This window comes from Puma concolor, chromosome C1 (assembly GCF_028749965.1).
Source record: "Puma concolor isolate L17-30 chromosome C1, mPumCon1.1.hap2, whole genome shotgun sequence".
Classification (NCBI taxonomy): domain Eukaryota; kingdom Metazoa; phylum Chordata; class Mammalia; order Carnivora; family Felidae; genus Puma; species Puma concolor.
The window spans coordinates 164,509,214-164,522,333 of NC_141674.1; the positions used below are offsets into that span (position 1 = coordinate 164,509,214).

General features: G+C 33.8%; 1 protein-coding gene across 2 annotated transcripts in view; it reads right to left on the minus strand.

The window, feature by feature from the left end:
* Positions 1–13,120, minus strand: part of ATF2 (activating transcription factor 2) — an 82,453-nt gene that overhangs the window by 31,155 nt on the left and 38,178 nt on the right. Inside the window, exons 6-11 of one of the 2 annotated variants that reach the window (XM_086718935.1) lie at positions 12,748–12,844; positions 9,583–9,701; positions 9,307–9,435; positions 4,650–4,828; positions 3,827–3,941; positions 3,011–3,097 (exon numbers count right to left, since the gene is read on the minus strand). In XM_086718935.1, the coding sequence (XP_086575061.1) occupies positions 3,011–3,097; positions 3,827–3,941; positions 4,650–4,828; positions 9,307–9,435; positions 9,583–9,701; positions 12,748–12,844 (726 nt within the window). The remainder of the gene's footprint in view (positions 1–3,010; positions 3,098–3,826; positions 3,942–4,649; positions 4,829–9,306; positions 9,436–9,582; positions 9,702–12,747; positions 12,845–13,120) is intronic. The other variant, XM_025912567.2, reaches the window with a different exon arrangement.

The following is a 13,120-nucleotide window of genomic DNA, read 5'->3' on the forward strand; positions in this document are numbered from 1 at the left end:
ACCAAAGGTGGTATGTTCTCAAACCACAACGTAATTAAAACAGAAATCAAGATAAAAAGGAAAGGCCCCAGATATTTGGAAATTATACAATATACTTTTATATAAGCGCCAGTAGTTCAAAGAAATCACAAAGGAAATTAAAAGATATATGATAATGAAAATATAGCAGACCAAATTTGTGGAAAGAAATTTATAGCTTTAAATGCCTATACTGGAAAGGTAAAAAGGTTTAATCAATAATCCAAGCTTCCACTTTAAGCCAAAAAAACATAGGCACATTAAACCCAATTAACTAGGAGAAACCATTAGAGATAAAAGTAGCAATGAATGATATGTTTGTACTATCATTAAGAAAAATAAAGCCAAGCTACCCACTAAGAGAAAATATTTGTAAGACACATGTAACAAAAATTTCATATTTAGTATATCTAAAAAGTTCCTATGACATAAAAATAAGAGACAACCCATTTTAAGAAATCAGCAGAAGATACCACAAAAGCATCTGGCAAAATCAGAAATTAAATAAAACCATAAGATACTGCTACAAACTGCTAGAAATGTCTACAATGAAAATGAGACAAAGCCAAATGCTGGCAAAAATGTGGAACAACTGGAATTCCCATACTCTGTGAGAATTCAGAACTTTGGCAAATGGTCTGGCAGTTTCTTACAAAGTTAAATGTATACCTACCCCTTACTCAGCAAATTCTACCCTTCAGTAGATAGGCCAAATGAAAATAAACATCCGCAAGAAGAGTTACACAAGAACGTGCACAGCATCTCTGTTCACAATGCTAAACACTGAAAACCATTCAAGTGTCCACCAACAAGAGAATGGATAAAGAAACTGTGTTATATTCACACAATGGAATAGTACTCAGCAATAAAAAGCAGCAAACCAATACATTCAACAACATTGATAAATCTTGTGGCTGGACACAAGAATATACATGGATTCATTTATATTAAATTCTAGAACTAATTGCTGGTGACAACAGTTGGGAAGGTATACTGATTGCGAAGGGAAATAAACTTTCTGGGTAGATGTTAATGTTCTATATCATGATAGCAGTGTGAGTTACATTAATACACTTATACATCAAAATTAAAATTGGTTCATTTCAATGTATATAAATTTTACACTGAGAAAGGCCTATTAAAAAATAATTGAGTTGGGTAGGGAATGGTCTGAGGCATAGATAAAACACGAATGGCAGTTACAGTGCTAATAATTGAAGCTGGTGATGGGTACATGGGGGGGTTCATTATTCTATACTGGTTACTTTGTATATGTTTGAAATTTTCCATAATGAAAAGTTAGGAAAAAAAAAAGGAAACAGACTAATTTCTGAGTCTTTTTATTTAATTAAAACTGGACAATCTTATTTACTACTCCAATTAAAATAGGCAATCACCTAAATATGGTTATTTTACATTAGCAAAATCCTAATAATAAATTTAACTGGATTGTTAAATTTAAGTAGGGCAATCTATGACTCCCCATGCTATTTTTTGGGCCTTCAACCAATGATTATTTTCCATATATAAAGTTATAGCTTTGATTTTTTTAATATACAAGCACACAAAACACTCTTATTCTTGTTAATTTCCTGATGACCTAAAAGAAAAAGTTATTCAAGGAAGTATTAAATTTAATAGTTTCTACAAGTATGGCCTACTCTTATAGCCAAAAGTATTTCTTTAAATCTGACTTGTTCCTTTTGAATTAATTTGCTAGGAAAAAAAGTCCACTGAATATGTAAAAGTATTTTTAGATGCAGGATAGAACAACAGATCTCGTTAACTCCTATTTCTACTCTATTCAGTTCTCACTAAATTGAATTTTTCACTAGTACGGTATGTTTAGGAAGTGTAAAAAGCATTCCCAATGAAGCTTTTTTGCTATCAAGTGAAGATGCATCTTAGTATTTCCAAAGCTTTGAGTTAAACATGCTGTTAATGCAAAAAATTGCCCTCTTGGGTTTTCATAAGTTCTCTCACCACAATCAATAACTAGCTAATTTTTACACTCTTCAAACATTGTTCATTCAGATGGTGTGTTAAGTTTTACTGTTAATTATCACATGCCATTTTGAGATTATTAGCAATGGAGAATAGAGGTAAAAAACTTGAAACTTTGCAATCTATAATGGTTTTTATATGTACACATTTATACTGTTAGTATACTGCCTAGCACAGAACTGATGCAAAATTATCTATTAATTTTTCTAAGGATACATTAACTGATGTTCAGAATTAGTCCTGAAAATGTGTTAAGACTATAGAAGGGAGAATTACATGGATTAAAAAAACAAAAAGCAGCTTTAGTTTTTTGCCAAGGAATTTAGCACATTTATGGAATTTGGGGCTAAGAGACACTCTAAAAATCAACGTTTAATCTCTTTACACCTAAGAATACTGAGTCTCCTCAAAATTAAAATGGCTTGATTAAGGGTAATGAACAGCAGAGTCAGAATTAAAATTAAAACCCATGTCTTTGGACTACTAATCTATAGCTTATCCCTTAAACACCACCAGTTTCTTGGTGTCAAAACGCAACTCAAAAATATGGATTTTCTTTATGTATTATGTGCTACATTTACTAACTTGTATACAATTTCAGAATTCTTGTCAATACTGTTCTACTAATTCCTATCACTGTTTAAAACCATCTGTATGGCCTTCCAATGTTTACACCTAGTTTCAGCTGTAATATTCCTAGCCACCACAAGGAGGAGATTTTGTTCAAAACGCCACAGCTCAAAAGCAGACAAACCGATGACAAGAACTAGGACTTTACTCTCAAATTCATCCATTTATTTTAAAGTACCACTAATTAGTCACTATGCTAATGGAAACTCTTCCATATCATCTGGTTCTTGCATAGTGTAATACATTCCAAAGCTTTATAAGATGTGATCTAAACTGTACATTTGGAAGCAGGCTTTAATGGAAAAACTAATTCAAAACAGGCTCAAGAAATGTACAGAACAAGTAAAATCTTGCTTACCATTTTTGCTTCTGACTGTACTGGTTGAGGGGAGGAAGGACCTGGAATTCCTGGAACACTAGGCACCATGGTGACTGGCCGAACAAGCTATGCAAAATATATTAACAAATAATTGCTAGAGGATATATTCAATATGAGATTTGTGCTATATCTGCACAATGGTTATACAAATTTGAGAGTTTAGAATCAGAAAACTGTAAACCCTTATTATCTACTGTCCTGATTTATCTTTTAAAATTTGTCAATTTCCATAAAAGTTCACAGAGAGTGTCCTTATAAACAATTCCTGCAATAATCAAAGTACCATGGAATTACTGGACATGTGTTTCTGTACACATATATTCCTAAAGAACAGAAATCTGTGTTAATAATTGAATTCTACAAATCTAGTCAAAGTGAAATGGGCTGAATAAGGAATAAATTTCTTAAAATTAAAAATACAAGGAAGAATTTGAGAAACTTAACAGAAGACCATGAGGGAGGGGAAGGGGAAAAAGAAAAAAGTTAGAGAGAGGGAGGCAAACCATAAGAGACTCCTGGATACTGAGAACAGACTGAGGGTTGATGGGCATTGAGGAGGGCACTTGTTGGGATGAGCACTGGGTGTTGTATGGAAACAAGGAAAAGAAAATTTTGAGAGGATGGAAAAACATTTTCTAACCAATTAATTATGTTTGTCTTGAATGGTATATGCTGTCATTATAAATATGAATGAATACACACTACTAACCCCTAGTAAGTACTTTTTTGGATTCAGTTTCATAAACCAATCAAGCAGCCCTAAATCAGTTTACAGAGTCTAAACCTCAAACTTACCGGGACTGCAGCTGGAACATGCACATTAGAACTTGTAATTGATGCGGGAATAGCAACAGGCATGGTCTGTCCATTAGGAAGATGCAACAGAAGAGGAAATGGGCCCGGTACAGGACTAAGAAAAACAAAAGAAGAATAATTAAAGGTAAGAAATCCTTATCAGCCACTTCTAACAACACGAGAGTATTTTTACTCCTATTATCATATCATTTAAAAATAAATTTTCTAACCACTGCAAAGCAAATTACAAAATTTTATTATTTTTAATTGTATTCTAAATACATAATGTATATAGCAGTGTGGAGAAACAACAGGTCCAGAAAAACAGGACAATCTCCAATATGCTGAATGAGAAAAATTCTTATCAGAAGGTCTTGAGGGTCACCTGGCTCAGTTGGTACAGCATTTAACTTCTGATCAGGTAAGTTGAGCCCCATGATGAGTGTAGAGATTACTTAAAATGTTTGGGGAAAAAACCAAAGTCTTGACATACGTTTAAGAACTGAAAAAAATGTCATCTGCTGGAGTAATTTTATGTATTCTGTGTGAAATAGCATGAAAATTAGAGACCACCTTAAATTCACATTCAATGCGATTTTTTTTTAAAAATTAAGTTTTAGATATTTATTTTCTAATCTATTAGATAACACTAAGAGAAAAAGACAACCCAAATACTTTTTCCAAAAATCAAAGCATGCAGAACATGATTAACATACACACACAAAACTAAGGCCACAATTTGAATTACATGTCGTGGGAAAAACTGTGACAAGAAAAACTTGATTCATAAACAGTTCAATGACTGGCCCAAATCATCACTTACACGATTGGCCTGTTGGAGGATGGTGCCTGGGTGATCACAGTACTTGAGGTTGGTGAAGGTACTGCTTGCTGAATAATTACACTGGAGTCAGAACTTGTAAGCAGCACGTTGGGAACCTGTAATGATGCTGGACGAACGATAGCTGATGTGGGCTGTGCAGTTTGTGCCAATGGTACCTCCTATTTAGTGATGAAATAAAAAAGGGTGGGATTTAAAATTATAAGTCAATCCGGGGTGCCTGTGTGGCTCAGTTGGTTAAGCGTCTGACTTTGGCTCAGGTCATGATCTCGCGGTTCGGGAGTTCAAGTCCTGCAGCAGGCTCTGTGCTGACAGCTCGGAGCCTGCAGTGTGCTTTCAGATTCTGTGTCTCCCTCTCTCTCTGGCCCTTCCCCTCTCAAGCGCGCTCTCTCTCTCTCTCTCTAATAATAAATAAACATTAACAAAACATTTTTTTTAATTATAAGTCAATCCATGAAACTTATAAGTGAACAGAATATAACACACTTCTAAAAGCATCTACATGCGTCGGGCTCTGTGTTGACAGCTCAGAGCCTGGAGCCTGTTTCGGAGTCTGTGTCTCCCTCTCTCTGACCCTCCCCCCTTCATGCTCTCTCTCTGTCTCAAAAAAAAATAAAACGTTAAAAAAAAAAAATTAAAAGCATCTGCAGAATAATACCCTCCCCCAAAGTAATGTCCAAAGTTATTTAAAATTTTACAAACTAAAGTTATTAAAAAGAAAATTTTAGAAGTAGCTAAAAAGTGTCAAATACAACGTTCCTATTTGAATTTAAAAACACCTAAAAAAATAATAAAAATAAAAACATCAGAGTGGTGTTTTTTTTCCCCATACTACTTGTTTTCCTATCAATCCAGAAACAGGCTAAGTAACTTGGCTATGATTCCATGAACATTTCTGAAAATCCATGAGAGACTGCCTAGTCCTACTCCATCATTATACTGTAAAAAGGGGAAACAGATCCAGAGAGACTGATACAAATTAGTAATAGAAATGATTAAAAAATTTTAATACAAATGTTTGCTACAATTTATTAATGTCAAAAGGTCAAGTAATGTTGATATCCTGAATGTAAAATAATTACTGGAGTGAAATCTTTGCAAATTAAAGAAAAACACAGAATTTGTTGAGTTAGCCAGGACCTTAAAGATGGTCTTTTCCCCAGTTTTACAGATTAGGAAGAGATTAAGAGCTTTACCTAGAACTCCTTTTACTAGTTAGGGTAAAAATTGGGTCTACTGTGTTCTTAGAATTGGTCTTTACGCTGCCTCTTATTATCAAAATCTTATTTAGCTACACAGGAAGAAAAGATCAACTAGTACTATTGGAACTTCATTTATTCAACAAGTTTGAGAATTTATAGCATGCCCTCAAGGGCTACTGGGAAGAAAGAGACAATTAACAAGTAGAACAAGAAAATTCCAAATAGTAGTATGTTATAAAATAACAGTACAACATAATAAATCATGAAAGATTAACTGAGGGAAGGTTGGGGTTGGCTTACTTTAGATAGCATACATAGTGAGGTGAGGTGAGCTTTTCTGCAAAAAATGGTGCTGGATGAACAGATACTGAAAGGATAGCCGGAGAAAATTCTATCTAGGGAGAGGGAAGCGATACCAAGAGTAATGTCTTTAAGGTAGGAAAAAACTTAGAATATTTGGGGAATACACCAGAGTGGCATGAAGTGAAGGTCGAATGGGCAGACAAGCTCAGATCAATGAGGCCTTATGAAAGGACTATTAGTTATCTTAAATGCCATGGCTAACCACTGAAGGATTTTAAGCAGGAAAGTGATTATATAATGTATTAAAAATAAAGCTACCTATAGAATATTGGAGATGGAAGTAGAAAGTCCAGTTAGAAGTAATTATTAACAATCCAAGTAAAAGATGATGGCTTGGGACTAAAGTGATGACACTGAAGATCAAAGAGGATAAATTAATATTTCAGAAAGTAAGTCTGATAAGATTTGCTATTGGTGTTGGTGTGAAGAAAAGGAAGAAATGAAGGATTCTTGACTTGAGCAACTCAATGGGATGGAGAGAAAATTTACTGAGATAGGGAGAATTATGGAAAAAAAATCAAGAGTTCTGATTTAGATGTATTAAGTTTAAGATGTCTTTCAGTCATAGAAAAGGAAATGTCAAGACGGGAGTGAGAGATGAATATGGAAATCCAGGAGATACCTTGGTTGATAGAAGTTTGAGAGTCATCAGCATGTAGATGGTTTTTAAAGTTATGGTCTAGGTGATCTCACCTAGAAAGAAAAGTGAAGAGGGCCCAGAATGGACTTTAACAAATTGGCATGGCTATGCCCTGCCCAGGAGGAGGCTAATGACTGAGGGAGGAATGTAGCAAGGATTACTCCTGAAAGAAGCTGAAGCAGCAATGAACAGGGAAAAACTGTTGAGTGTGAAGGGACTGGCACGATCTTTAGGAAAAAAGATACTCATATCAAAGAGTTAACAATATTTCCTGTAACTGTGATAATGTGGAAACCTTTATGTCCAAAAAAGAACAAGATAATTAAATACATTAAGATAATGATAAAGTACAACCATTAAAAATTATGATTTTGTGCGAATGTAAACTGGTATAGCCGCTCTGGAAAACAGTATGGAGGTTCCTCAAAAAATTAAAAACTGAGCTACACAATGGCCCAGCAATTGTACTACTAGGTATTTATCCAAAGGATACAAAAATGCTGACTGAAGGGGCATATGCACCCCAATGTTTATAGCAGCAGTATCAACAATAGGCAAATTATGGAAAGAGCCCAAATGTCCACTGACTGATGAATGGATAGAGAAGATGTGGTATATCTATACAATAGAATATAACGCGGCAATCAAAAAGAATGAGATCTTGCTATTTGCAACAATGTAGATGGGACCAGAATGCATTATGCTAAGCAAAATAAGCCAGAAAAAGATAAATATCATACGATTTCACTCATATGTGGAATTTAAGAAACAAAACAGATGAATACAGAGAAGCAAAAATTAGATAAAACCAGAGAGGGAGACAAACCATAAGAGACTCTTAAATACAGACAACAAACTGAGGGCTGCTGGAGGGGTGGCTGGGTAGGGGGATGGGTTATGGGGGATGGGCATTAAGGAGGCACTTGTTGGGATGAACACTGCATGCTATATGTAAGTGATGAATCAATAAGATTCTACTCTTGAAACCATTATTACACTACATGTTAACTAACTTGGATTTAAATAAAATTCTCAAAAAATGAAGAAAATTATGATTTTGGAAATTTTCTAATGATGTGGGAAAATGTTCATTAATGTTGAATGTCGAATGCATGATATAAAAGTAAACTCGGATCAGGATGCCTGGCTGGCTCAATTGGTAGAGCATGTGACTCTTGATCTTGGGGTCATGAGTTCAAGCCCCATGATGGGTGTACAGCTTACTTAAAAAAAAATTAAAAATAAATTTTTTAAATTAAAAAGTAAACTAGGATCTTTCTTCGAATTTTTCTTTGTATCTATCCTTCTAATGAGCTATTCACTTACACAGTATACTTGTATAAATGCACGCATATATCTAGGAAAAAATGTTTCAAAATATTAGTATTTCTTATCACTCAATTATGGGCTAAGAGGAGATTTTGGTTTTCTTCCTTATATTTTTCTATATTCTTAAAGTTTTTATAAAGAGACTCACTTTTATAATTAGGAACTGAGGAAAACACCCCACAAAACATCTAAGGTCAAAGCCATGTCATCCTCTGCCATGACAGTAATCCATTAATCCATTTATGGTTTTAGAATAAAATAATCTACACAGAAACATTGTCAATGCTTCTTCGTTGTGCCACACCTAGCACCCCATGTGTTCATTAGATGTGCTTATGAAAAAAAGCAATCAAGAAATACTCACAATAATGGTTACTCAACCCATACTATAGCCCAGAGGGTCCCAATTACCAAGGTATTCAAGATCCAGGAATAAGCCCTAAATTGAATACAAAAGGCCTGTACTAAGACAGTATCACCATCACCTCAGTTGGCAGTACCAAAGACCCATTGCTGAGAATGAGTATTGCTTTAGCCCTTAAAAAGCCTAAATAACCTTGGTTCGAGCAATTTTTAGTAGTAAAGATAAAGCTGTCACTATATAAGAGCAGTGAAGCATTGGGGCGCCTGGGTGGCTCGGTCGGTCAAGCGTCCTACTTCACCTCAGGTCATGATCTCGCAGCTCCAGATTCTATGTCCCAACCCCCTATTGTCCCCAACTCCCCCGCCTGCACTCTCTTTCTCTCAAAAATAAACATAAAAAAAAAAAAGTAGCAAAGAATAAAATAACAAAACCCAGAAAAATTAAGTTTTTATAAATTTGTGTAGCCTTTAAAAAATAAGTTTTATTTAAAATGACTGCTGTCCTCCCCTATAATTTTTCTGTGTAATAAAAAGCCAATTTTTTTTTACAAAAGTGACGTCTTCTTGCCCTGAAATTTCCATGAGTATTCACAGGCTTTTACATATAAGACTATTACAACCTGACACTCCATTATGTACAACTTATTACATTAACATTTTATGTAAATCAAATACTAAACTTTACTTGGGGTGATTTTTTTACACTAAGTTTCTATTTCTACCAAAAATGCAAATTTCTAACCTTTTCATCACTGGTAGTAGATTCTGGGTGAGGTAAAGGACTATCTTGGTGAGTTGTTTCTACAACAGAGGGCTCCTCAATTTTGCTTCTTATAATGGGTGTTGCAAGAGGGGATAAATCTAGAGGCATCTAAAATACAAACGTTAAAAGAAAATGTTAGGAATTCCAAAATGCCAACCAGCATTTCTAAAATAAGAAAGCAGGAAGTGTTAGCTATGATTATTGTTCTGTTAGAAGTACTCTTTTTTTTTTTTAATTTCATGGTTAACAACATACTTTTTTAATGTCGTCTTCTGAGGCTTTCTTGAATTCATTCTCAAATGGACTTGCCAATTCATTAAACAAACCCACTTCTTCACAGTTTTTCAAGAATCTTGTTGGTGTTGGGGTCTGATCTGAAATAAACGTCAAGAAGCAATCACATAGATTTAAATATCATGCAGGACCCTAAAATATAGCTAGTAAATTAACAAATTAGCAGGACTGGTTCAATCAGCTGTTAATTCTCTTTGGAAAGACCTCTTCCTTTAAAGCAAACAAAATTTGGTTAAGTTTTTGTTGCAGTTCAAGATATTTCCTCCAACTTTATGAACCATAAAAGTATGAAAAAAGTCCTTCTTCTTCCTTAGTCCAGACCTTCTCTCTGAGTAGAGTGACAAGCATCTTCTACTCAGAGATCAACTATTATCATTATTTAAGGCAGTAAGAATTTTAAAAATTTTACATTATTAAACAATTATGATTGTTTAAAATACATGCAGTTTGGGGAAAACTAGGACGAGAGCATGTATCTTCACTCTAGCCTGGCCCTTCCACTAGTGTTCATAATCTATTACGAAAGCAAGCTTAAGATAAAACAGAATTTTTAGGAGGTAGATCAAAATACTACAAGGAAGAAAAAGAAGGTTAAAACAAGAGCCCTGAAACAAAAACAAACCAAAACAACAACAACAACAACAAAAATAACCAACCCTCCCTCCTTATCTGCTAAAGCCAATTTTCTATTTTAATGCATTTTTCAAGTTTGGAACAAGGGGCTATTTAAGAGTTACGTATTTATGTAAAGTTCTACCTTAATTTCTAGGCAGTAGAGGAATAGTCAACTCTATTTTCTCACAACTTGGAATATTTTAACTATCCTTGAATATGTACTTATGCTATGTACATTAACACATATACTGGTTATAGAATAAATGCCAGTTAAGGTCCATGTTGAATAAAAAATAGTATTTTTATGAACTCTGCCTATTTGGTCTCATAATTTTCCAGGCTATTTATTCATACTGACCAGAGCTGGTGGCACACTGAAATTCTATTCACATTCTATGCATTTTAACTTACAGGTTGTATTAGGAATCTAGCCTAAATTAAATACATGTATAAGGATGAATCCTGGTTTAAGATTTTATAAGATTAAAATTCATATATTTGTTAAATGCTGTGTCCCCAGAATGGGCATTACTTATTGTTTCATCTCTGCCCCACATATATCTAGAGTACTGATATGCTTACTACATATAAATATATTTAACACTAAAATGACCTACATGTCACACATATTATGTATAATGTAAGCCTATTTCAAACACAACTAGTATTATCTAAATTACTGAAGAGACTCTCTTGCCATCATTTTACCTGTTAGTCTACAACATACATACCCACTAACTCTCAACAAGACTTCTATAATTCTATTACAGTAAGGGCTCAGAATACTCTTATCAGTTTAAGTCCATCATAGCTGAATTAGTAAACTGAATATAAATCTGACTCTTCTATTCACATGCAAAAGGTCTATCTCACCTCAACAGAAGGCTCCTAATTTGTGTTAAAGGGAGAGAAAGAGCTTAAAAATAACCATGTTTTATGCATATGCATTATTAGTGATTACTGGAATGATGAAGCCTGAGAAAAGAAACATCAACACAGGCACGGTTTAAACATCAATGGTTTAAATATGATATGCAGTGGCTTATGGCTACTGACCATCAAATATATACCACACACATCATGCATTATACAGTAATGCTAAACTACTTATTTCAACATGTTAGTAAAAAAATGGTCAAGTGCTGTGTTTGAACATGTTCTATTTTTCTACTGTAATAAAGGTAAAGCAACAGGAAATTTCTAGAAACCAATCTCGAAACATTTTTAAGTTGAAAATTTCCAGACATTGCTCTAGGGCAGGAAGTTTCAGACAAGCAAAGACCTTCATGCCTAGGAGAGTGAACTGTCCAGGTTGTTGTTACTTTGTTTGACTGCTTTTTTTTGGTTCTAGCTCTTTAGATCTGATGTATACCATTTTAAAGAAATGTATAGCTCATTCTTCTCTGCTTCCTTTTACGTAACTAAAGATACACTGAGCATTCTCTCTTTCATTTTTCCTAGTTTTTGACAAATTACCAACTTTTTGTTACCTCAAATTTTTTCAGTACAAAAATTATGATACTGAAAGTACAGGAAAAATCATCTGCCTCATTATCTCTTCAGAGCACTGCATATGACAATTTCTATGCTGGGTATTAATTTCAAAATATTCATAATATTCAGATATCAGGGTTAATACAGACTTACAAGCAGTATAACCCAAACTTTAGAAAAGAATAATTTAGGGGTGATTCTGAATACTTACGACTTTGTGGTTATGACACAAAAGGGTCTGAAATTTATATAAATATATTAAGTTTTATATGAAACTTTGTTTTCTTATCATGATACTTATAAAATATAGAAAGTGCAGTAAAACTATGCGTATTATGTGTGTGTCCATACACATAGACGTGTGTGTATATATATTTAAAATACCAAAAAAGGGGCAGCTAATACAGCATGAGAGGACAATAAAACAATGCATGAATTTTCTCTTTTCACATATTGTGAAAGATATTCATCTGCTTATGTAATACTGTATGTTCATAGGCTCAAAACACAAGAAAAGCAAATACTGAATTTAGGCCCCTTTATTGAGAGTATTTTACTAACACAGATGTTTTAGTCCCAAAAGAAATATAAACAAATTCTAGTGAGCAAGTCAGCTAATTGATCTCTCTCCAACAGGAGGAGCTTGATCATTTCCTATCTTCCCACAGCATTGTAAACCAGGTGTAAAAAGCTAAAAGAAACACTGACTAAACATCACATTAGTTCAATTATCAATTAAATGTAAATTCTGGAGATGCTAAAAAATGCTCCTGGGGTTCTAAATTAACTTCCACAAAACTGACATTGAAATCTACATTTGAAAAACCACACAAAAAAAAGTGAAATGAATGGTCAGAAGGAAACATGAAAATGTAATGGGTAAAATACATGTTGCCAACATTTACTGTAAATGAATTGGAATATCACCAGACTATATTATTTACAGAGAATACACAAAAATTGTGCACATTCCAGGTGAAATATGTATATAAGCTATTAATAAAAGCATATACTAACCAGCCACAATGACACTGTCATTACGTGCTGGACCAAATTTCAGTGTCATCTCATGTTTATGTTTATGGACAGCCAAATGATCCTCGTTGGTAAAACGCTGTGGCAAAAAGTTTTAAAATATAGTTAAGATTTTCAATTTGATCAAATAAGTAAAATGATAAGGAAATTCATTTCCACAACATGTAAAACCACCATTAACAATGAAATAGTTTGTTAACTATAAAAGAATCTATTGTTAGTATAGATAAACACAGAAGACTTCATATAATCATAGAGAAACCCATTACCCAAGAATAAGCAATACTGATGTATTACTAAGTCACAAAACTCATTTGACTGAGGCAAACTCATAAAACCTGAGGCAAAGAAACTT